The 24,064-nt window shown below is 41.1% G+C and overlaps 1 protein-coding gene across 4 annotated transcripts in view; it reads right to left on the reverse strand.

Moving 5' to 3' along the window:
- STARD13 (StAR related lipid transfer domain containing 13) overlaps nt 1-24,064 on the reverse strand; it is a 244,671-nt gene that overhangs the window by 26,036 nt on the left and 194,571 nt on the right. For all 4 annotated transcript variants that reach the window (XM_054271414.1, XM_054271417.1, XM_054271415.1 and 1 more), the window contains 3 exons: nt 10,121-10,192; nt 8,033-8,114; nt 1,113-1,176 (listed from right to left, as the gene is read on the reverse strand). In XM_054271414.1, the coding sequence (XP_054127389.1) occupies nt 1,113-1,176; nt 8,033-8,114; nt 10,121-10,192 (218 nt within the window). The remainder of the gene's footprint in view (nt 1-1,112; nt 1,177-8,032; nt 8,115-10,120; nt 10,193-24,064) is intronic.

Raw genomic sequence — 24,064 nt, forward strand, 5'->3', positions numbered from 1 at the left:
TGGCCTTGTGCAGGTATGGACTCAACTAGCTTCTGTACCCTTGAAAGAGTACAAAGAAGTGCCATGTCTCTTCCACCACAAATTAGTGGTCATCTGCAAGGAGAGCAGCTGAGGACTTCAGTCCATTCAGAACAGGGAGGAGTGGCAGCAAAAAATTAATGAAAAAAAAACATAAAAAAAAAAATCCTCCCTTTTTAACACAACATAAAATCCAAGACAAAAAACCCCAAAACCATACACAGTGAAGTCCCTGCAGCTCTAGGGAATGGACAAAATAGAAGCTTAAGAGGCTAGTACACAAAGGAATAAGAAGATATGTGAAAAAGTGGGATATCTGGACATTAAAACCATCCTCTGTTCAAGTTCCCTCAAACACTGAATAGAGTATGATGAGACTGAATTTGCAAAGACATCAAAAATTCAGCTCTTGGAGTCAGTTTTTAAAAAACACTAGAAAGACACTCTAGGAAGAAAAAACAGGAACCAAGATTTTTCAGAGTTGACAACTAGCATTGTACAACACTCAAGGACTTTGGGGAATTTGTGACCAGAAAACCAAATGTTCAACAGTTAATGCTGGGCACGTTACAAAACTCAAAATCAACAGGCTGTTTCTGCAGCCCTCACTGAAGCCCTTTATGCTCAGATAATTCCCATGTTACACAGGAGCTTGTAAGGATGACAGAGTTTATTTTCATATTCTTAACTGGGAAGAAGTCAGTACAAGAAACAAAGAAAAGCTGTTGTTTTCATCTGAGCAGCTTCCATTTTTTCTGAGCAGGATTTTCCACTGTGTACTCATATGGCATTGACAAACAAGCCAGTCTAATGAAGCTTTCCTGTCTTTTCACCCACTAACTTTAATTGCACACATGTAAAGTTTAAGTACTGTGTGAGCCCTTCTAACACACGTAGTATTTACTCACATTTTCTATTCTATTCATGATTCTAAGATTCAGCAATTCACATTATTATGCCTCCAGATAATGCTGACATGCATGTTCAAAGTAAAATAAACTTAACTTTCTTTTAAGAGCATTTTACTAGATTAAAGGCTAGATTGGGGTGATCTTATCACAAAAGCCAGGGTATATTTGATGAAGTTCCCTTACCTTTTTTCTTTGGAAGTTCACATCGAGTTTCATTGAGGCGCACTTGTTCAGTGTGTTCAGTCGTCTACAGGGCAAAGCAAATTCAAAAGATTAGCAGCCTCTGACTAAAGGGCATGATTTTTTGCAAGTTCAAAACATGCTCTCTTATCTTACTGTGGGGTGCCAACCACATATAACAGCTTCAGAAAGGATAGTGGTCACCTATTCCAGCTACATGACCACTACATGAAAGGGGACCCTTAGTTTCACTTTACTTGACAGCCAGGTTTGATAGATTGCTTTTTAAATTCATAGACATTTCCATACTTAGCACAGGAAACAACTCTAAACAAACACCTGTGATAGCTGGGGAAATGACATGAGAAGGAGGCAAGTTGCCTTAGGCAAAGGCATCAAAAATGACTGTAACGTAATTGGTCTAAAATGGGAATTTCAAAGCACTAGTGAAAGACCAAACAAAAAATCAGCTGCAGTTCCTCACTTCTGACAGTTGGTACTTCTTTAAAAAAGTTGACATAAAGAACTTCTAGCTCCTACTTAAAAGTTTCTCCAAAGCCAAAAGTTTCTTTTCTCCTGTGGATCTTACACACAAGTTAACACACCCAACATGTAAAAAATCAAACATTTTTAAATAAATATTTTTAGCTATTTTTGACCATGTTCATACTGATGTTACCAGAGTCTCTGTAAGGCTTCTGCTCCTTAAATCCAAGGCTACCCTGTGATGACAGTGAGTTGAAATGACAATCTCTGTGTGTGTATGTGTGTGTGTGTGTGTATGTCTTTGTGCAAGGACAGCCAGAGGACAAGTAAACATACTCTTTCAATAGAGAACCTCCTGTGGTAATGATAATTAATTTGGTTTTATTTATACTCAGAGATCCTGATTTATGAAAGTTAAATATGTTCAACTTTGAAAATTTTCCATATCTAGGACTGAATTTCAAAATAAAGGGAGGCAGAGTGAGAGAGCCACATGCCCACAGCACTCCTCTGTTGGCTGCTTGCATCTCCTGTGTCTTTATAGCAAGACCTGTCTCTGTTGCTTTTGGGTTGCAGTGAGAGGCCTCTAATTTCCAGAACTTAGCATCTGAAATGCATGTGATAAGTTACAAGGACACATGAAAAAAGTATCAGATCAATAATATAATCTCTCACATAACATAAGAAGATTATGGCATTAACATATTCCTCTGCAGAACTTCTAATATTAGAATACCTTTCAGATTGCTACCACTAACAAAGAACTGACCCACCAAATGTGGATCTTCCTTAAAAAAAAATTCCCTCTGAAAATATCACCTGCTCATTTGTAGATCAAATATTCCTCCCTAACTCAAGCCAATAAATCTGTTATGCCGCATCAGAAAAGTCCTGTGCTCGTGGTATTAATTTGGGTTTAATGTATGCACAAGCACACCCTGCATGCATGATAGCAATGTTGAAATAAATTCCAGGGTTTGTGGCTGTGTAGCTATATCTGCAGCCTTCTGCCCACAAATCTTCTTCTGGGATTACATCTATTATTGCAAAATTCCTCTTTTGCCCAAACACAGAATTTCTCAACCCAAAGTAGCATTTTCTTGGGGCCTTGGGGCTGAATAATGTTCAGTGCTTCATTCGAGCACAAAATGTTTAAATGTGTGTATCGATATCAATTTCAAGTACACAGAGGCACATTTTCAAAGGACTCCAGCCCAGCTTTCTATCTTGGGGACAGCTTCCTCTTAGTGCTGAATATTGGCAAATATTGGAGTTCCTGCATCTCTTTGTCAGCTGGCCTGTGCTGAAGGGAAAAGTCTAGCTCCATTTCCACACTAGCTCCACCAAAACCAAAACTACTTTTTACTGGGCGCCAGGGACTTCAGCTCCAGGTTTTAAATTCACCCCTCTGCAAAACATTGTTATGTTTTCTGGGGCTCTTCCAGGGCTATGGAAAGATTTTCCAGGGAAATTACAGAACTAATGATCATATTTGTGAGTTTGTCTGGTACTAACAGCTCAGATCAAAATCAGTCTTTTTCAGCTTCTTTCACCTTGTTGATGTGCCAGTGGTGGCAGAAAATTTTTTTCATCAGTTTAAAGTTGTCAGATGACTGACAGTCAACTCCTCAGCAAGTTATTTGAAAATAAAAAACCCCCAGAAGTTTCTGGCTACAAAGGCTGTCACCAACGTTCCAGCTGAAGTGAGAGGAGCACTGCACTTTTATGCCACTGCTTAAAAAACATGGGAAAAGAACGCTGTTTGTAATGTTAACAAAACACAAAGTCTGGAATTGAGAAAAGGCAGGGAAAAACACATTAAATAAACACAAGAGAGATGGCTATACAAAACCCAAATAATCTAGGATGCATTTGAAAGTATCTGTAAATTTCTCATTGTTCAGGGAAAGACTGGAAAACATGTATTACAGCATTTCAGTGATGTTAATTTTATTTTCTCCAGAGCATCAAAGATGGCTAAAGACTTTGAAATAATTCTTAAAAAGCCAGCAGTGATATTCAGGTGCCCAAACAGATGTTTCTGGTGCTATTTTAGATCCCCTGGAGTATCAAGCCTGGCCTTCAGCTGCTGCAGGTACCTCTGTCCAGCCAACACATGGAGAAGTCTGGGCTCTCAGAGGAGATTTAAGACAGCCATAGACACAAGTCCTTAGGGCTCTGAATCCCAACCCCAGTGCTGTAATTGTTAACTCTTATGATAGAAGTTTTTCAGAAGCAGGAAATCTCCAGCTTTTGCATTCTTTACAGCACTGAGCAGTGTTTACAAATAAATACAAGCTTGTAGCTATGCCGACTCAGCCAGCTGGAAAACCTGGCGGGGGACCTGTTTGTCCTGCTTTAGGAGCAATCCAAGTAAGAGGGAGCAATCCAAGTGATAGGGAGACAGCTCTGAAGTGAGTTTGAGTTCCAGGTGGATCTCTGGACCTGTTCTGCAGCTGCTTTCAAGCAGGTGCTTTGGAATGCAGCCAGGGCCACAGGAGAGGCATCATGGGGAGGACAAGCATGGACAGTACAGGGTCTCTGGCATCAGCAGATCCACAAATGCCCTCTCTTATGGATTTTGTCCAGGAAAACACCCTCTGTTGTTCTGTAAATGCCTCTATGAGGGAACCACAACAATATTTATTTGTTTTATTGTTATTCCTAGCCAAGTTTAGGTGCTGAGTACACATGTCCGTGCCTGGCTTCTTCTGGTGCTGTCAGCTTTGGGAAGAGGACATCAAGCTCTTGATGCTGGGCTTTGCTGAGGTCTTAACACTGAATAAGAGTCCTCCTAGCACCATTAGGGCTGATGTGCAAGGCTGGCACTGGCATATCTCTGCTTTACCAGTTTTGTGCATAAAGAGAATATTCTGTTTTCCAGTCCTATCACCTTTTTATGATGGCTGCCACTGACGGAGTCACCTTGCAGGTTCCAGGCTCACATGAGATGAGCAATCTCTCCTCCAAGTCAGCGGGAGACATTCTGCTGCCTCCAGAGCAGGGCTTCCTGTCCTGCATGGGGAGAGTCAGGCTTATCCCCCACCAGCACCTAGAGCAAGATAACCCAGCAGATGGTACTGACTGCGCATCCATCATTTCAGAACTCTGGTGGGAGGAGGTCCCATCCCATACAGCAACCTTCCCTTTGTTTATAATCTGTCTAAGAGACAACAGCTATGGAAAAATAAAATGCTAAGGGAAAAAAAGACTGCTTGGCACAGCTCGAATTTTAAGAGCTTGATTTGGCGAACTATGTATCAGACTCTGATATACTTGTTCTTCATGTTCTTAGTCACTGTATTTACGTGAATACAAAAAGTACAACATGGCTTGGCTTCTCCTTCTCACCCTCTTATCACAGCAGCCACAAGAGTTCCCAGAGCAGAGTTGGTTGCTGCTATTTTGGACGTGACACAGCTATAAAATTTTCATGCTCAATTATTGTTTTGGCAGGATGACAGCATTTGCCTGCAGATTGCCTGGCAATTCTCTATTGTTCATTACTCAGTAAAATCTGAGAGGAATCTCTTGATAGATACGCCTCTAACCCATAGACCTCAAATTTGGTTTTTACTCTGCCAAATTTTCAAATTATATTGTAAACAGCAGGAATGTTAGAATATCTCAAAAAGGTCACTGAAATCTTTTACAACAGGGAGTCTTAGACTTTCTGACAAAAATACTACCAGCTGCCTTAAAATAGGTTCTTCCTCATTTATGCCTCATGTTGTCTGGTATACTTCAACGCCATAAGAAAACTGATTATAAAATGAGATTGAGAGTCTGATTTCAACTCACAAGAGCAGAGAAATTCAGTGTTTCTGCTATTACTATTCAGAGCTAAAACTGCTCAAACTGATTATCCATGCTGGCATTTCAGCTTTAAAATTATCTTCCAAAAAGCAATGAGAAGCCCATTTTGTTCAGCACTATGTGCTGAATGCACTATTAGTCAGTGTGATGGCTTGGTCACGCATAGCTTCAAGGGCAACTTTGAATGTTAGAAGAATGGAAGTTTGACTGCCAACCTGGGAATGTGCACACAGAAGTAATAACCAGCCTTTTTCAACTTTCTCTTTCCTCAAAGTGCACCACAGCCTGCAGCTCTCAAGTGGTACACTGGCATGCACCTTGCAGTAACAGCATCACAGAGCAAAGGAAGGGCAGAGAACTGCCCACAGTGGTCAGCTGAGCTGTGAGGATTTCCAATGCACTGGAAAACTTGGAAGATGCTGGTTTGATAGCTCACAGAGTAACAAAGCTGGAACTGGGGGCAGCAGTTGACACTATTGACTGTTTCTGATGAATCTTGGCATTTGGTACAATGGCTTTTTACGGCTCGCTTTCAGCAAAGGGTTTGAAGCTGCTGAGTTACATCCAATTAAATGTCTGCAATCCGAAAACATGACCTGTACATAATACTTGTATTTCTAATATTATGAGGAGCTATTCCTTCTTAAGATCTAAGCTGGTTAAAAACTCCCAACAAAAAGTCAAATAAACAAGTGTTGTCTTCTGAATAAAATAATTACAGAAGAAGTAGTTAGAGAGTAATAAACCCATTTATCTTTAAAGTGTGGAAATATCTGTGTCTATGCTTTTTTCTATAGGTCTCATCATTGTCCCATGGTTTAGGCTAATGTATTTTTTTTCCCATGAGTGCATCTATCTAGCTGCTACTTAATTTTTCAAACCCTCATGTTTTAATAAAAGAGAAAAACCCCCAACCCAACCAAGTCTCTAACTTCTCAGCTTGAAAATAATCCTCATAAATATATCAACATAGTAACTGTAGGTGTATCTGTGAGTCTACAGAGAGGCTGGAAGAGCAAGAGATAAGCTGTTCTCATTTTTAGCTGTGTAGGTGTTGGATGCCTGATGACCATGACTGCAGCAACACCATTGCAAATTACTTCAGAGAAGAATGATTAGGGAGCTATGGAATGACTATATCTCACTGCTTTTTCTCACAAGAAAGGGGCAGGAGCAGACATCTTTCTTGCATTTTTAATGGTCCTTCAATTTTGTGGTAAAGGGCAGAGGGGAAGAGATCTCAATCTCCTATCTCTATCACTTTCCAGTTCCCAAACTGCAGCAAAGCATGTCTTCCATCATGCCAGACTGAAGCAGGGGGATGTACAAATGTATGGGGAAGAGGGTATCTCCCCCACAGCAATCTCTCTCAGCAAGCAGCAGAGAACAGCAGTGGATCAAGTCTGCAATTAATTCTGTTCTCAGGCATCTGTGAGAGAGATCACTGGAGAATCCAAGTCTTTCCTACTGATTTACCTTCAGACACAAAGGCTATTACATAGAGACAGAGAATATTCTGTTCCCCGTAGCCATAACAGACAGCATGAGAAGCAACTTGCAGCAGGGGAATTTTGGAAAAGCAATCTGACAGCTATGTCCAGAAACTACCTGGATCTGGCAAGAAGGGGGGCATAGTCTGGGATGGAGAGGTGGACTAGATGAAGCCTCTGTCACCCCTATTTATGGTGATTCTCAGAAACCTTTTCTGCATTCTTCCACCACAAACTCATTAATCCTTACAATGTACAGTATGATGTGGAACAGCATCTCCTAAAGCCATCCCTGCTGACTTTAGCCACAGTTGCAGAAGGGGAAATAGAGTCTTGTCCAATTATCTTGATGTTGGTGTTGTGAAAGTTTCCATAACATGTAATGAAGTCTACTTGGTTAAGGGCCAGATGCTCCTTTGTCCTGACTTGAAGAGGAGAGGAACAGAACCAGCCTGAGCTGAGCACAGGGGAAAGAAGAGGGGAACAATGTCTCTGCAATGTGGTTTTGCAAAACTGCCACAGAATTGCTGTGTCTTGAGTCCTGGGAGACAGGACTTGAGCAATGCAGTATGGTATATTCATCACAGAGTACAAAAAACAAGATAAACAGCAAACACAGGACAGCTGGACGGGCCAAAGCACTGATCAGTTGTAGCATCTGTACTACTGGGGGGTCTGGTCCCACTTCTGCTACTGGTGCCAAATAAGAATACCAAGGGAATCACAGCAGCATGAAAATCGTGCCTGCTGCCAGAGAAAAGGGCTTGCTGAATTCTCTGCAATGAAGATTCATGTTTTTTGCTGGACTTAGACATAAGAGTTATTAATGTAAGACTCAAATGTGACTCTTATTTATTCAGAGTTTGCTTGCACTACTGATAGTTCTTAAAAAGCATCTGTTTCAAATCCATTAGATTTTGGTCTTCTCAAATTATGTGATGCTTTCTGTGATGTAGTGGGTCTCCTACTGCAGCATCTTCTGTAAGAGAAATTAACTCAGGATGCTGGCATTATAGATCTCATCACTTAATGCACCTGGACAAGCACACACCTCAACTGCTGCTATGCCAACAATCAAAAATCATCTCATTCTTTTAAATTATCAGAAAAGAAACTTGGAGTGTTATTTACCTGCAAAGAGGTTCTACAAGGTCCTTGTCAAGAAAATCATGATCTTTCTTTACTGCAGCAATGTCAATGGGAAACTGGGAGTCTGTAAAAGGAGACACATTATTAAGATGACCACTTGCTACTCAAGTGAAAATACGTTGTCTATATCTAAATTGCTTTGCATGTGCTTGCTCACTGAAATCTAGTATGACCAATTTCACTCAGCTCTGGCTCCCTTCCAGCTGTATCTGTGACCCTTTCTTACACCATTCTGTTTTTTTTTCTGTTAAAGGTATAGCTGAGCGTCCACTGCATTAGAGTGACAGCAGAATTATTTCATTTTGGCCTTAAAAAATACTCAACTGTTAGCTGTTCATTTTAGCACCTTGCACAATGGATGAGATCAGGGAATTACCACCACACTTATTTTACATGAAGGTTTTCCCTTCTCATTACAGTGGCTTAATGAGTTATTTGCTAGACAGACTTTGCCAAAGCCCCAGAAATGTTCTGTGCCTTTTGTTTTTAAAACAGATCCAAATAACAATGATTTCAGACAGAGGGTTACTCAAATAACAGACAAAAAAAACCCCTGAAACTGAATTATAATCCCCAATATTAGCTAAAAAGCCAGAATAGTATGCTGGAAGCTGACATTTGCAATGAAAAGTGACACAGCTCTGTAACAGTGGGACGGGTTCCAGTGCTGTGGCTGCTCTCCAGACTGCTCTGCCATGCTTACGCACCTCAGCAGGACACTGGGACACAGGAACTTCAGCCAGCATTTTCAGACACTACTGCTCACACTGACATAATAGATGCCTGTGAAAAGCACCTTGTTTTTGGAGACATAGTCTGTCTAGAGCACATATTGACTGCATGGGAACTGTTGGAGCCCAGCACAGGTTGTTTTTTGGAGAGAACATCCTTTTGAGTTAAGCAGGCAGCAGGTGTTCCTTTCGCTGGAGGAGTCACTATGTGACATACTCTGAATACAAGGCAGACACAAAAGTACTGCTGGCTACCCAGGGACTGTGCTAGATTCATATTTGTGTCAGTTTTGGTCTGGCAGGCTTATTAGTCTTAGCTCCTTGCTGGATTTAACAGAGCCTGCCTGCCTCCTGTGCAGCCACCTGAGCATCTCTGAATGGTGCTCCTGTCCCCAGGCACCTGAGCAGCCCAACAGCACCTGGGCCCTGATGGAGCTCAGCTGGCCATGGGGGTGTCCTCAGCATCCCCCTCCCTGCCATCCTCAGCCCCACACGAGGGGAGGGGTGTTGTCCGAGCTGATTCCCTACAGACTTGGCTCTGACCCATGAGGCTCCTTGGGCCGCGTTCCATGAGTGGATCTGTGCTGCCTCCAGACTCATGCTGACCCTGGAAGGTGTCCAGAGGTGTTTGGCAGAGCTGCCTTTTGGCTAATAAGCCCAAGTGGCCTGAGCTGGGTGTCTCTGGCAGGGAGAATATGCACTTTGGGAAAAATGAGGCTCAGCCACAGTTTCCCTCTCAGCACTGAGCTAGGAAGAGCAGGAAAAACTCAGCTCCAGTCCCCAAACTACTCTATGGAACACAGCAGCAGTGCAACCAAGCCCTGCCTTTGGGGACACTGCTTCCCTGGGCATGAACTTAGCACCTAGGAAGGGGACACCACCATTTGCTCTGAGGTAGCACTGAACTGTCCACTTTTCTTACTTCGCAAATGTGAAGTGCAAGTCAGATTATTCACTTTTGGTAACTGCAGAGTTTTCAGTCTTACTTTCAGCATGATTGAAATTTTCAATAATTTCTACTGTCTTTATTTCAGGCACATTTCAGAAAGTTTTTAGAAAATAAACTCATATTTTTAGATATTTTGTATTAATTTGTTTTAACCTTTGGGGTTTACACAAGCTATGTCCCCCCCCCCCTTTTTTTTAAACGTCCCATGGTTACAAGGCTAAGAATCTTACTTTTCTTCATGCACTGGTATGACTCCAGCAGCTGAAGCTTTGTGAAGCATCCAGCCATGGCCATAACTCAGTCAAATGTGCAGTTGGCTGACTGCAAGCTCTCCTGGCGAGGGCCCAGTGCACTTTCAGAACCGCACAAAGAGGAGAAAGAGCAACTTACCCTCATAGAACTGAGCATATTGGGGAAATCCAGCTGCACGTAACCAGTCACACGCTTCCTTTGCTTCGATTTCTGAGCAAAAAGAGGAAAGAGAAAACAGTTCACACTCTGTTATTTTGAATTAGAAGCTCTTTCAATTACAAAGAAATAACAGAGAAACTTGATAGGATCTATTTGCTGTCACAGTACTGACGTCACTCTGAATCACACTTTATAGCATCAGAAGAGAGTCCCTCTGCCTGTCTCCACAGGACCCTGGGGTGCACAAAGCCCCTTGGTGGCTGGGACCAAGTGTTAACCATCTCCCTGCAGCAGAAGTTGTTCAGCCAGGTTTGTGGCTCTGTGATCTACCCTCCCCCAAGGGTAAGTTGCTGGCAAGACGTGAAGGTGGAGCAGGGTGAAAATGGGGTGACAGGGAGCAGCACTGTGTTCTTTCATGTTCTGACATTTCTTGAGGAGCAGAATGCCACATGAAATCCATGGAAAGCACTGCCAGGAAAACCCCAGTGCAGGTGTCATGATACTGAAGGGACAATTGCAGGGGCACCTCTATTCTTACCAAGCTCCAGGGGCTCACATTCTGGAAAGCAGCATGCTGGGTCCAGCTCTGCCCAGCACCTGCACTGCCTGCATGTGCAGCTGCTCCTGGACCAACCGGGGGAACAGCTGAAAACAGACTCATCCACACAAAGGTGGGGTTCAGAGGAAACCTGGGAAACATCTCTTTGTGCTGTCCAAACCTAGATCAGGATCTACCACCTGAACAGTTTTGGTTTACAGGATCAAAGTCAAAGCACGTATCTGCACCTCTTACATTTGCAAAGCACGAAGTAACAGAGCGGGCAGGTGTTAAAGAAAGTAGACATTTTATGTTGCTTATTAATCAACCTGAATGAACAAGTCAAGGGTTTTGGCACATTTGTGGCTGTGAAGTCTAGACAGCCATAATACAAAACCCTGTAACTATAAAGCAAACAATGGAACTGGAAGAAGATGATCAGGCTCAGTTGCTCTTCTGCATATTTTGCCTTGCATGTGAAAAAAATTCCAGTTGTAAATCAGTTTTCTACTAAAATGCATTTTTATAGGTAAGACATGCTGTCGTGAACTTTTGACCGTGTAATTCTGTTCAGATCACTCATTATACCCTTAATGACTTTACCCACTGAAGCTCACTATAAAATCTGCTTTGAATATAGTCTGCAGTGTGTGACCTGCACACCTTTCTGATCCCCTACAAAATGAATCACACTGGCAAATTTTGTAGCAGAAATCAAAATTCAGAATACTAGGTCTATGTATCAAAAGCTCAATATCCCAAAGATGATTAGACAGCCAGGAACAACTCCACAATGGTCACAATCATTAGCAGTGCTGAAAAGGATTTACCACCAGGTCTTCATTTGCTTTGACATTAGTTCATGTCAAGGCCAAAAAACGGAGTATGAAAGTACATTCAGTTCTTGACAGTGCACAAAAGAATAAGCAGCTTACATAAAACGTGGCTCTCACTACAGCACATCTGTGCGCTGAAAGCACATCTCTATTATGTTCCAGTTAGACTATTTCTATTAAATGCTTGGAAAAGAGACAAGTCTTTATACTTTTTTTTCTTTTGCTTAATTCAATCTCATGAAACACAGACAAATCAATCCCATTTCAAAATGTATTTTACAACTCAGAACAGCTGTACATACACTCTAGCTTCATCTGGCCTGGAAACAGAACTGACAGAGGCTGTGGGTGATGGAGAATGCTACTATTTAATGCTCTTATACACTTATCATATTTCAGTGTTTTTTTGCAGCTGGCTGCTCAGAGGAGCTTGCTGAGAAATATTCTTGCAGCCCAAACAAGATCTAAAAAAAATCTCAGGTTGCAATGGCTGAGTAATTATAGGGAATAAACAAGAAAGTAGATCTCACTCTTCTCTGAGGTTTTGGTTTTAGGTTTTTTGTGGTGTTTTTGGTTTGTTTTTTACTTCTTTTTTATGAAGTTGTTTGCAACACACTGTATTCAGTCAAATATAATTGACTGATTAACTTCTGCTTTCAAAACTTTGACTCTATATCCTCCATGAAGGCATTTCTGGGGAGTATTCTCATTTTCTGAATGGCTACCTCAGCCTTGAGTAAGATTTGCTAATCTTCCAGGACACTGAGTTTCAAGACAAGTATCAGTTCCCAGTTCCCTCCCATATCTCTCTTTCTCCTCTTATCCAGAGGACAGCAGGAGGACAGAAGCGCACCAGGGTGCTGGCACAGCCCAAAACAGGACTTAGCTCATACAAGTGTGTTCCTGCTGGCCAAGGCACCTGTTCCAGTCATTCCACTCTTGGTCCCTCCTACAGTTTAGGTGAAAAGGCACAACAAAGGATTCACTCCTCAGCAGACATCAAAGGTGATTTCTTCTATTTTGCCCTGGGCATGTAATCCAAGTTATAGTTCAGAATGCAATATAAATGCTTTCATTACTGCAATGTTTGAACAATAATTTGACATGCTAAGTTTAACCTTCTCTTTTTGTGCTCATATCCTAATATTTGCTTTTTCTTACTTCATAGTGAAACATTAGTGAAGACTTCTTTGGGAAGAGATGTGCAGCACCAAAAAGACCTCAGTGGAGGTGTCAATGGAGGGTGGTAGAAATACTTTTAGCTGTGTTGTCCCAGTTCTGTTCCCATTTCCAGGCTAGTACGGGGGTTGGATCCTGCTTCCAGCACATGCACTGTCCTGGTGCAACATGGAAGGACTTGGAAACCCACATGTTTACAGAGGTGGCACCAAGGCAGTTTGTCAACAGCACAGAGAAGGGCTGTCATGGTGAAAAGAGTGATTTCAGAGAGGACATGGCTCAAGGCTGGCAGGAGGCACAGTTCCTCCATCTCCTACCAGAAGCCTGTGAGCCATCACTGACCCACAAGCAGCATCTCCCTTGGCAGGGCCAAAAAGGCTGCTTGCCCCAGCACATCTGATGGTGGGTTTGTCCTTATGCACTACTGCTCTTTCTGCTCTGTGGCTGGAAAAAAAATTAGGCAAAATTTGCCCACTGCTTTCCACCTGCTTGGGCATCAGTTAACAATAATCATTAATTATTAAGGCTAGATAATAATTCAGTCCCAAATATTGACAACTGTCAGTATGTCTCACAGGACTAGAATTCTAAGGAGTTTTTTTTCAGTTTCTAGTTGAAGCTTGGAAGAAAACAAATTTCTCTTTTCCATTTCATTTTTCTACTGGTAGTGAGTTATAATTCAGGGCAAAATGAAGAGAGAGGTTCAATCAGGAAATGTGACAAGTATTCTGAGCACAGCTGGGTCTTGGCTTTGAGTCTATCTTTAGTATTAAACAGGTTTGAGCTTGTCTCCCACAAACCGTGTGGGTGGCTCTGGCTGTTCTGGGGCAGAAATGGAGACAGTTGTTTGTCATCGCTCCTGCTCTTCCAACGCTTTCTCTGATTCTTCCCAAACTGATTTGTTTCTGCCCAACACCAGACCAGCAGCCAGCTGCCTCTGAAGGGGACATCCTTGTCCTGCCTATCCAAAGCCAGCTGGCTGCTTCTCCTGCTTCCCTTTGTGCCACTCTGGCTAACCCTTCAGAGACCCAGCTCAACCCCCTAAGCTGGTAGGAAACTAACCCTCCAAAAGTGGTGGGAATGATCTACTGGTGGATTAGCAAACTGATTCAAGTCCTCCAGGGTTCTGTTTAATTTATGTTAGCTGTGTTTTAACAAGCTCAAGAAAGTCAAACCAATGGAACAGTCCTTCCCTCATGAAGGGGCACAGGAGAACTAAAAAGTCTAAACAGTCTAAACAGTCTAAAAAGTTGTTTGGTGAACAGCTCTCTCAGGAGAAACTCATGCAAATAAATTAATTTTCTGGCTTGGAAACTTATCACCATCTACAAATATCAATGCTAAGACCTAGTTACTATAGTCCTTTCCTTTTTCCTGTCTAGATATCAGTATTTCATCGTTCAGCCTTTCTCTTCTGTCTTCTGTTTTGGTGTTTCTCTCTTTTTTTTTAAATTACATTTTTATTTAAAATGCAGATGTCCCTTTGCACAATGCAGTGAAAGATTTAGCAACTAGAATAAATAAGGTACATAATTACCCCATCTATTGTGTTTATGTCAACTTTATGTGATAACCTTTATTGTTCATCTTCTGTAACAAATCACTGTTAATGTTCACTTTAGTATTCCCCCTGTATTGCTCACCACTTAAATCTAATTTAGTATATTCAGACAAAATATCTAGGGATGTTAGAGAAAATGATTAATCAATTAATTGGAAAGAAGTGCATTTGACTGTGGAGCCACATCGGTAAGCAAGTGGTTACGTCAACTTTTGGTCTTTGTCTTACTCTTTCCTGCAAGAGGAGGAAAACTGTTGGGATGAGTTTGTGCTGCATCTTCCAGAACAAAACTCTAGGCTACCTGGCATTCTAGGGTCAGTTCAGAGGCTCAGCTCAACCCAAGGTAGTAAAATGCCTTTTACTCTCAGGAATTGCTGCAGGACTCTATGAAAGGTAAACCAGAGAATACTCCTGGGGAGGAAACACTGATGGAGTCTTAGACCTGAGGCATGCTCCAGGCAGCTGTAGGCACTCAGACAGCCCTGTCTCACAGGTCCTGCTACAACCCTTGTGTCCCATAAACCTGTCAAGTCACCAACAAGCAATGCCACCACTCTGAAGTCTCCCCAGAGGAGCGCTCATGAGGGACCATGAGTTCTTTGGAGAAGTTCACTCAGGTTGAAGCTGCATGAGAACAGCTCTAGCAGGTTTCAGCTTCTTCTTGCAGCTCAGTCTGAGATACTGCAATGGATGTCATTACTCTCCTGGCTCTCTATCAGAGTCTTTAGGATATTTCTCTATGTTACTCTTCTTATTTCAAAGATGGCAAATTAAAGCACTTCAGAAGTACATAAACAAGTTAGAGGTGAGGTTGATGGGAATTGGATGCCTGACACTTATCTGGCCATAAAAATAGGGTTATCCCACTGCTCAGTTACCCTTAGAAATCTAGTCTGGACAATCCAAATTCCAAATTTCGGACATGTAAATGCAACACTCTACCATCCCACAGCTACAATGTACCACTAAAGGCTGATAGGTTTCCATTAAGTGGCATTTGCAAAGCTTCTTCAGAGCTCTGAAATTAGAGTGTAAGGGTGCTAAACTGGAAAGAACATGAATGTATTTGTAAATATGAGAAAAGACGACTTTTCAACTCACGTAGGAAATTCATGGCAAAACAAGAGCTCACATGTGAGCAACCTGGTCTAGTGAAAGGTGTCCCTGCCTACCCACTGTAGGGGGCTTGTAACCTTAAGGTCCCTTCCAACCAATGCTATTCTATGATTTTATGATTCCATGATCTACAGCTTGCAAGGAGCAGGTTAATACCTTAATTGCTGTATTATCATCTCACTTCACTAGTGGAAGCACTTGGTGTAGAGCATGGAAAAATTAAAAACTTGTCATATTCCCTAAGGAAAAATCCCCATGCAATTTAATAAGGACAGATACAATTTTCAATAACCTTTCATGCTTTTAGGTAGAGGTGAGAATTTTAGGAGAATGGCTTACCCCATTCCCATCCATTCTGTAGGACTTTTCCAGAATAATTCCAATAATAACGCAACAGCAATTGTACCATGCAGCTGTAAAATTACCATTTATAGTACAAATATATAATAAATAAAATAAACCATAAGCATACAATGAATTTATATGTTTTACTGCACTATGGTGCACACGCATCAATAAATCCTGATAATAAGGTTTTCAAAAGTGGAATTTCATTGGAATTATTTTATATCATGCCATATAATTAGTGTTAGAGACAAGGTTATGTTTTGCAAGGAAGGGACAAATAAAACTGTCAAAGTGTTATTTTAATAGTCCTAAACCTTTCATGGAATATTGTGGTACTAGTAATATTATAATAAAATACGGACCTTTTAAACTACTGTGGCTGAATATAATTTAAATGTCAATAGAAAAAGATCTTTCATGAGTAGTTCCTTTATGTGTAATTCTTTACCCTTGGTGAGTAATAGTCAAATGTGTCCATTCATGCTCTGACTTCTTAGAGAGGTCGAAAGTGGGAAGCCTGATTATTTATGAACATGAAAAAAAAATAAATCTTGTATGTTGAGAGATTTAAAGAGTGTGACTGTTTACCTTGGAGACCAGATGAATAAGGAAGGGTTATGCTAAAATGGTACAAAATCAGGGGTAATACAAAAATAGGAAATTGGGAACTCCTGTTCACTCTACACACAGCACAAAAGCAGGGAGATTAATAAAAAAGAGGGAATAAAAAAGAAGGAAGGCAATCTGAACTGATATTGCCACACGACACTGGTATCAGGAGATGAGTTGGAGTTGGAACCTTATCTGACTACTCACTGCTACCACCACAGATTTGGAGAAGAATTCTCCAGAAAGGAATAAATGAAGCCAAGCTAAAGGCAGTGTTATGAAAAGGCTTTTTTCCTGGTTAGATGATCAGCTTATCCAGCTTTTCCTTCTGAGCTACTGACACTTCTCTTACTCATACATAGTCTGGGACTGTATAAAATGTTTCTTTCAATGACTAAAACAATTGTTTTGTTCTCTACTACAACCAAATTCTGTATAGGCCATCTGGGAGACTTCTCATCAGCCTTCTATCTTCAGCAAGGCTGCACTCCTCAAGAAAAAACAGGTGTGTTATTCCAGCAAGGACTTAGGAAGCTACGTCTCCCTTCAGCAAAAGGATTATGCTGAATTCCTTTCCCAAATTAATGGGATACTGGTAAAACTGGTAGATCTGAGATTTATAGCAGGTTCATCAAGCACAAAACTTTACAAGTCTGGGAACAGTGTCTGTATTTGAATTTTTTACATTTAGGTATCATCACAGCTAGGGGTACAACACAATGAGTTTCCTCATGCAAAATAAGAGAAGGTGGCTGTGCACACAGCAACAGGGAAATCAGAGTTTGCAGTGCAGGAGAGACCTTTGTGCAATGTGCTACACTCCACAGGGCCACCGAAGCAGCCGGCACACCAAGACAGCAGGCATGCAGGGACACACTGAAGACCTTAGGAGCAGGAAATTTCCTGAGGGACTCCTACTTCAGAGCAATTAGTCACTCTATCAGGCAGCCATTACTGTTCCTGAAGGTCTAGCATAAAATCGACTCGCTGGGGAATTCTCCCATTATATATAGACTTCCAAGGGAACTCCTGTTACAGCACAATCAGGCATCTGAACATAAGAATGCAATGAGATTTTGACACCAAGTGGTTTAAACATTTGAACGTTTCAGACATAGCATTAATAGTACTGCAAAGATGTTTAACAGACCCAACCAATGCTGAAAATCTCATCCAAGTTACATGGTTCAGTAATGTGAGAAAAAAAAGAGATTCAGGTCTTCATTTGAGCATCCTCTTGAGATTTTTGGTTGCTCCTTATCATCATAATTCCTATTTACTGCTGGTTTCCTTTTCTCCTTTCCTTTCCACGTCTTCCACTATGAAGCCTCTTTAACTTTCTGTCATTCGTTTCTCTGACATCTTTGCTACCCACAGTCCCACATGCCCACTCAGTTTATACAACCTTACTTCATGCCTGTCTGTTTCCCATTTTTTGTCATCATCCTTACAAATTCCCGAAACAGGATTTTAAATCCCTCCTAACCCAAAAAATCTCTCTCTATCTTCAAGCACCACTTTGAAGCCACTTTTCTTAGCTTACAATTGATTTGTACAATGCAGCACTTCGTGATGACACGAATAAAACAACAGCTTGCAACCCACATCTCATCTTGAGGCCCTTTAAACAGTTATAAAAACTGAAGAGAAAGTTATATATAGGGATCACTTCATCCCTGGGTGTAATGCAGCTGCATTAGGATGAAATGTGGCAGCTGCACAAAAGAATGCTGCAGCAGTTTATGACAAGAAACAAGGAGAATACTTTAGCCAGCTGAAACCACTAACAGGATTTATGAGTTAGAATAAATTTGCATTATATATATATATATTGAGAGCTGACAAGGACATCAGGCTCTCCTCCCTTTAGTCCTAAGAAAAATACTCTTGTATTGCTAATGAACAAAAGTGATTAAGAACTTGGTTCCCTTCACATCCTCCTCCTTCCCCATTAGGATTTATATTCTTTTTCTTGCCTTCTGACAGCCCCCATGAGTCTTGGCTTCCTATAGACTTGGAGAACTGAGTACCACCCACCCATTTTTCAGTACAACACTGGCCATCCCACCTATTTGGCCTGTCATTCGAAAGCTGAGAACTGCTGACTTGAGAATTAACAGAGCTCTTATACATGAGCACTGTATGCCCACTGAAAAATGTGTTGGGATAATGGTCTGGAAAACGTGAGTCTTTAAGGACTCTAATATAAAGTACATAGTATTTTTAATGTGGAAGAAACACTATCTAATAGGTAGAGAAGAGGTAACAATCTCATCCCTTGGGATCGACTTCAAAACTTTTGGTGACTCCTAGAGTCACTATGAGTTAAATTTTGAAAGCAGACTCTTCTTTTACAAGTTTCTGGGTTTGGATTCCCAAGCTGAGAGATCTAGGCAGCATCTAAACTTCCATGTATTATGGACCAAAGCGTGGCCTGAAGATTGGAATAGCTGCTGAGCTCTCATTGAAAAGGAAATACTGTGTCCAGCTGGTATTTAGAAAACTTCCTGCTCCCTGGATGTGTTATAAAGAGATTTTTGCAATGTGCCATTCCTAGTCCAATACCTCCAGACATTACTAATAAGCAGTCAGTGAAACTGCAGCTATATGTACCTATTCATGCTGTATATGTTTGTTATATATCCTTGTCATGTATCTTCTACTGAATCACTATTGTTGAGGAGTGAAGAGCCAAAAGACTACAAAGCAGCTTTGCGGAAATCAACCTGGGTGCCCGGTGGGCACCAAGAGAACACGAAGTAGCCATGTGCCCTTCTGCCAAGGAAGGTAGGCAGCACGCTGGGCTGCACGAGGAGGGCTGACAGCAGGTGAAGGGAGGTGATTCTTCCCCTCTTCTGACCACTGGTGAGGCCACATCTGGTGGGCTGCATCCAGTTATGGGCTCCTCAGTGAAAGGAAAATATAGATTTACTGGAGTGAGTCCAGCACAGGGCTACAAAGATGATGAAGGGCCTGGAGCATCTGAGAGATGAAAAAAGGCTTGAGAGAGCTGTGACTGCTCAGCATGGGAAAGAGAAACCTCGGTGGAACGTCATCTGTGAGGATAAATATCTGAAGGGAGGGTGCAAAGAGGGCAGAGCCAGGATGTTCTCAGTGGTGCCCAGTGACAGGCAATGGGCACACGCTGACACACAGAAGAAGGCTCTGTACATCATGGAAGATTTATTTCCTGTAAGGGAAACTAAGCAATGGTACATGTTCCTCAGGGAGCTGGTGGAGGCTTCATCCTCGGAGATATTCAAAAGCCACCTGGACACAGTTGGCTATAGGTGGCTTTGCTTGAGCAATTGGGTTGGACAAGATGACCTCCAGATGTGCTTTCCTACCTCAACCATTCTAGTGAGTCTGACTATTTCACGAAGCGTCTAAAAAAACCCTGAACTGACCCAACAGTAAGGAGGAAGATATCTCCACCAGCAACATCATACTTTTCTTAGCAAAGAATTTCAGATGAAGATTCACTGTAAGCTCCTCTACACCTCTTTTCATCCTGAGGAAAACTAGCAGTATTGATTTTTTAATCCAGAAAGTCACAGGAAGGGCAAGAACAATGACAAGGAGAGGAACAGCCAATAGGAAGTATATTTATATATCAATTCCAACCATGCCACTACTGGAAACTTGCCATAACTTTACACTTGGAATTATAAGTGTTATTATCTTTGTAGCTGGACCCACTCTCTTATTAGATTGCTAATACTTTAATCACTAGAGCAGTAAATTCTTCAATCTGTACACAAGGTATGTTTCTTCACTGCACATAAAGTGCCCAAGGTGTTTTGTCTGGTGGTCTGCCCTTGAGATCTGGTTTGAATTTGGATGCAGCAGATGGACCCCACTACATGTAGCTTGCAGCCACACTCTGTCCTTACAAGGTTTTGAAAAATGTCATCTCTTGCAAGGCAAGGGGAGACTTCCAGACAGCCTGAACTCAAGCAGCATACAAGATGTCTCTGGAGTGCCCTGACATTCAGAGGGCTTCCAAGGGGATGTAGTGCTGGTCTGACCATTAGTTTTGACTCTCATGTGTATTCATAACTCCAATTAAATGCAAAGATTTAATGTCCCTGGAAATCAGGGTTTTCAAGCTCAGTATCCTAAACCAGAGGTCAAGTTTCAGGCTTCAATGCCTTGCTTAGATTTTCCACAGTACCCAACGTGGTTTGCATGTGTGCAATACTGAAGTTAATTGGTCAGACAGTAATTGGAGCTCGGCAGATGAAAGGCACTATGGAATGCAGAGAATGCTTCATGTTATAATTTGAATGAAAATATAAACAATACCCCAAAAGATGTTGTCATCATAAACTTTCTCTCTGAATTATGCAGATAAGTAGAGCAAAACGTAATTCCTTATCAACATATTAATTATTCTTTGATTATGCCCTTCATGTTCTAGAGATGTTCAAATTACATACGGGCAATCAGATATACATCAGAGAAACTCTACCTATCTGAGGTGGTCTTCATGCTGTGAATTTATATTAAACACTGAATATTAATATTAAAGTAACTCCCCTTGGAGATAATACTTTGATGTATTAATAAAAAAGACTTCTCAGTTCTTGTTTATCATGAATTAAGATTAAAACACTTTCTTTTGCAGTTCTGTGTGAGATGAGTAATTTGAGCAGAGTTCAAATATTCCAAACTGAGGTCCAAATCCATGTCTGCCATGCAGAGTGCTGAGCTCTCACCTGGTGTTATCAGTGTTATCTGCTGTTATCAGCTGATTAACACTACAAGCAGATCTGTTTTTAGATCCCACTGTTTCCTCACTACCTCTTTTCATGCAAGGGCCTACAGAGAAAGATGTCCTGTGTATTACTTCCGAAAAAGAACCCCAAACAGCAGATGGTGACTTATTCACACATTGTGTAAGAAACTGTCATCTACTTAAAATCCAGGAGCAGGAGGGCTGACATTATCCTGAAAGTACAGGCAAGACTTGTACCTACAAACCCAGCTGTCTTTTTCTAATTCACAACCATACCACTATTGTTGCTATTGAAGTATATCAACATTATTAATATCTTATCATGCCTCAAGACTGTAGTGAAAATTCATTTACAAAATGAAGGTTAACTTTATTTGTGGATAGCTACTGTTTTATTATGATTATTTGTGAGAGGATCAAACACCCATATCTGTTTATTGCTTTATTCCAGCTGCTATTTTCTGTAAGAACATTACTAAAAAAAGCTACCATGATGTCTTTTGTGACTCTATGAGGAAATGAAATATCAGTAAATTAATCCTCCGTGCAAATCATTATTTTCTTTTATTGGACATTCTGAACTTGGAATACCTTCCTTTTTGGAGCTGGATTGATCCTGTGGCAGTGCCAGATGGGATGTGGAAAGCTGGCTCTGCCATGAGCAGGGGTTGGGCCAGATGACCTCCATTGTTTGATGGTTCAACTAACTTTTTAAATTATTTCAGTGATGAAAGAAATAACATATGCTTATGGGAAGATGTTATTGTGAACTAAATTTTACCCTTTGCTTTGACTATGCAGTGCCGTAAGAACAGTGGAGTCACACCAGTGGGTGTTTCAGCGTGATCTAGTCCAGAGCCACTAATTACATGGCTGTGTGCTGATCTTTGTAGAGTCATGAGAAAAAACAAAGAGATTAAAGGAAACAATTACTCACCTACTAAAAAAAGAACATCTTTCCTCACTCTGTTTTCACAAAAGCACCCATTTTTACGAAAGTGCCTTTCAAACAATTTTCTCTAACATGTAAACAGTACTAACGTGGGAAAGTCAAATTAAGGTTCTTTTTTAGAGAACAGTGGAGCTACTGCTCAGACAGCTGTTCAGTTTCCATCATCCATCATGTGATGGAAATTTTATTTAATTCTACTGAATAGATACAGATTACTTTCAATATCCAGGGCCAAAGTTTTAAGGATATTTAAATTTCTAAACTGCTAGGATGCAGATTTTCAAAGATGTTCAAAGCATTTAACTCTCATTTACCACACTGGATTATGATTTACCCAGTCCTGTCCTCTCCTACCAGGTGGCTGCAGACATTTTTGGGTACTTCACACATACACATCTAAATGTTTTTTGAACAACCAAAGGGATGATACAGAAACAGCAGTATTATCAACGAACTCAAATGTTTTGGACATGTGAACTAACAAACTCCCATGATTTTTCTTCACACAAATAATTAGATTTTTTTTGTTCATTCCCCTTTACAACAAAAGCTGCAGTCCATATGGTTGCAGAGCAACACACAGAAAACAGGCTAAAACAATTCTTACATGATAGCTGTTCACAAACATTTATTCATTCATACTGGAGGAAAGAAGGAACAGACAATTTGGCTATGATGGTACAGTCATTATTTTTAGCCTTTTGGCTGGAGCCCTTAGTTTCCTTTCCATACGTTTTTAAATAGAAGGCTGTGGGGGTTTTACGTGCTCCTCCAAGAAGAGAACAGATTTTTAATGTAGCAAAAAATACTGATTTTCCATTCTGCAGCTCACCTAGGCCTGTTTCCATCTAATAAGCCATTGTACAAAATAACTGTTTCCTATAACAGGAAATTCTGCTATGGCAGAAGTAACACTGGGTATCCATAGTACTGACACTTCTCATTTCCTTACCCCTGTTACACTGCAGAGCCAACAGGAGCCAGATTCGTAGGAACCCTGTAATTACTTGACAATAATCATTGCCAGCAATGAAGCAGAGTTAGCAAAGAGATAATTAGCACACCACCCAGGACTAACAACTCTCTACACTTTTCCCCTCTTATTTTTAGCAACAAGCAGGAAAGACATAAATTGCTCTTTTATCAAATAGCATGAAAGAGCTTAGATAAGTTAAATATTTGCAGTTATCCCTCTATAAAGCCAGACCCTGGCCTTCAGCTATGTTCCATATATTAGCCTGGAAGGAGACAACAGGAAGGCTGGAGACCTACCAGTGCTTGCTCCCTGCTGGTGCCAGAGTGTGGATATGTGGAGTACCTGTCAGGAGACACCAAAGCTACCAAAGAAGGACAAGCCTCCTATTTTCATCTCAGTGTCTCTTGTTGGGTAACAGGAGGGAATACAGAATGGTTGGCTCTGCAAATGTCAGTGAAATACAGAGCCTGTCACTTTTTAACTTGCTGGATGAATTTCAACTATTTCTTAATCTTCCCATAGTTAATGGGAAGTCACTTGGATAGTGCCAGTTGCCATCTCATGGATGGAGTCCCTTTGCTCTGACTGCTGGAGAGCACATTCCCACTCATCTGAATCATGACTGGCCTGACTGTGGGCAAAGATGGTTTGGTCTCTAGACAGTTCTAGCAGCTAGATATTTGGAAAGTAAATGACTAATCCCTTGCCCAGCTAGACTTTTGGTGGGAAATGAGACACATCACTTAACGCTTACACTTCAGTTTAAAAATGGAAAAATTATTCTTCCCTCCTTAGGAAGCAAAATTGTTTGACTAAATATGCTGAAGTGTGTATTATGCTAAAAATATGGTCCAAATCCATGAGGGCCACATAGAATACCTTGCATGATCTTGTCTTCTTTTACCACTTTAACAAACCAGTGGCCTCTTAAACTGGAGATATTTCTTTTTTATTCTGCCCACAGACAGAAACAAAACACTTGCTTTTCCAGCAGATATTACCCAGAGTCAGAAGTTGCCTTAAGCCATGACCTGATTCTGTATCAATTAGAGAGCATTCATCAGGAGATC

This window comes from Melozone crissalis, unplaced genomic scaffold (assembly GCF_028551555.1).
Source record: "Melozone crissalis strain CALT ecotype California unplaced genomic scaffold, PUWL_Pcris_2 ptg000013l_1, whole genome shotgun sequence".
In the NCBI taxonomy this organism is placed as follows: domain Eukaryota; kingdom Metazoa; phylum Chordata; class Aves; order Passeriformes; family Passerellidae; genus Melozone; species Melozone crissalis.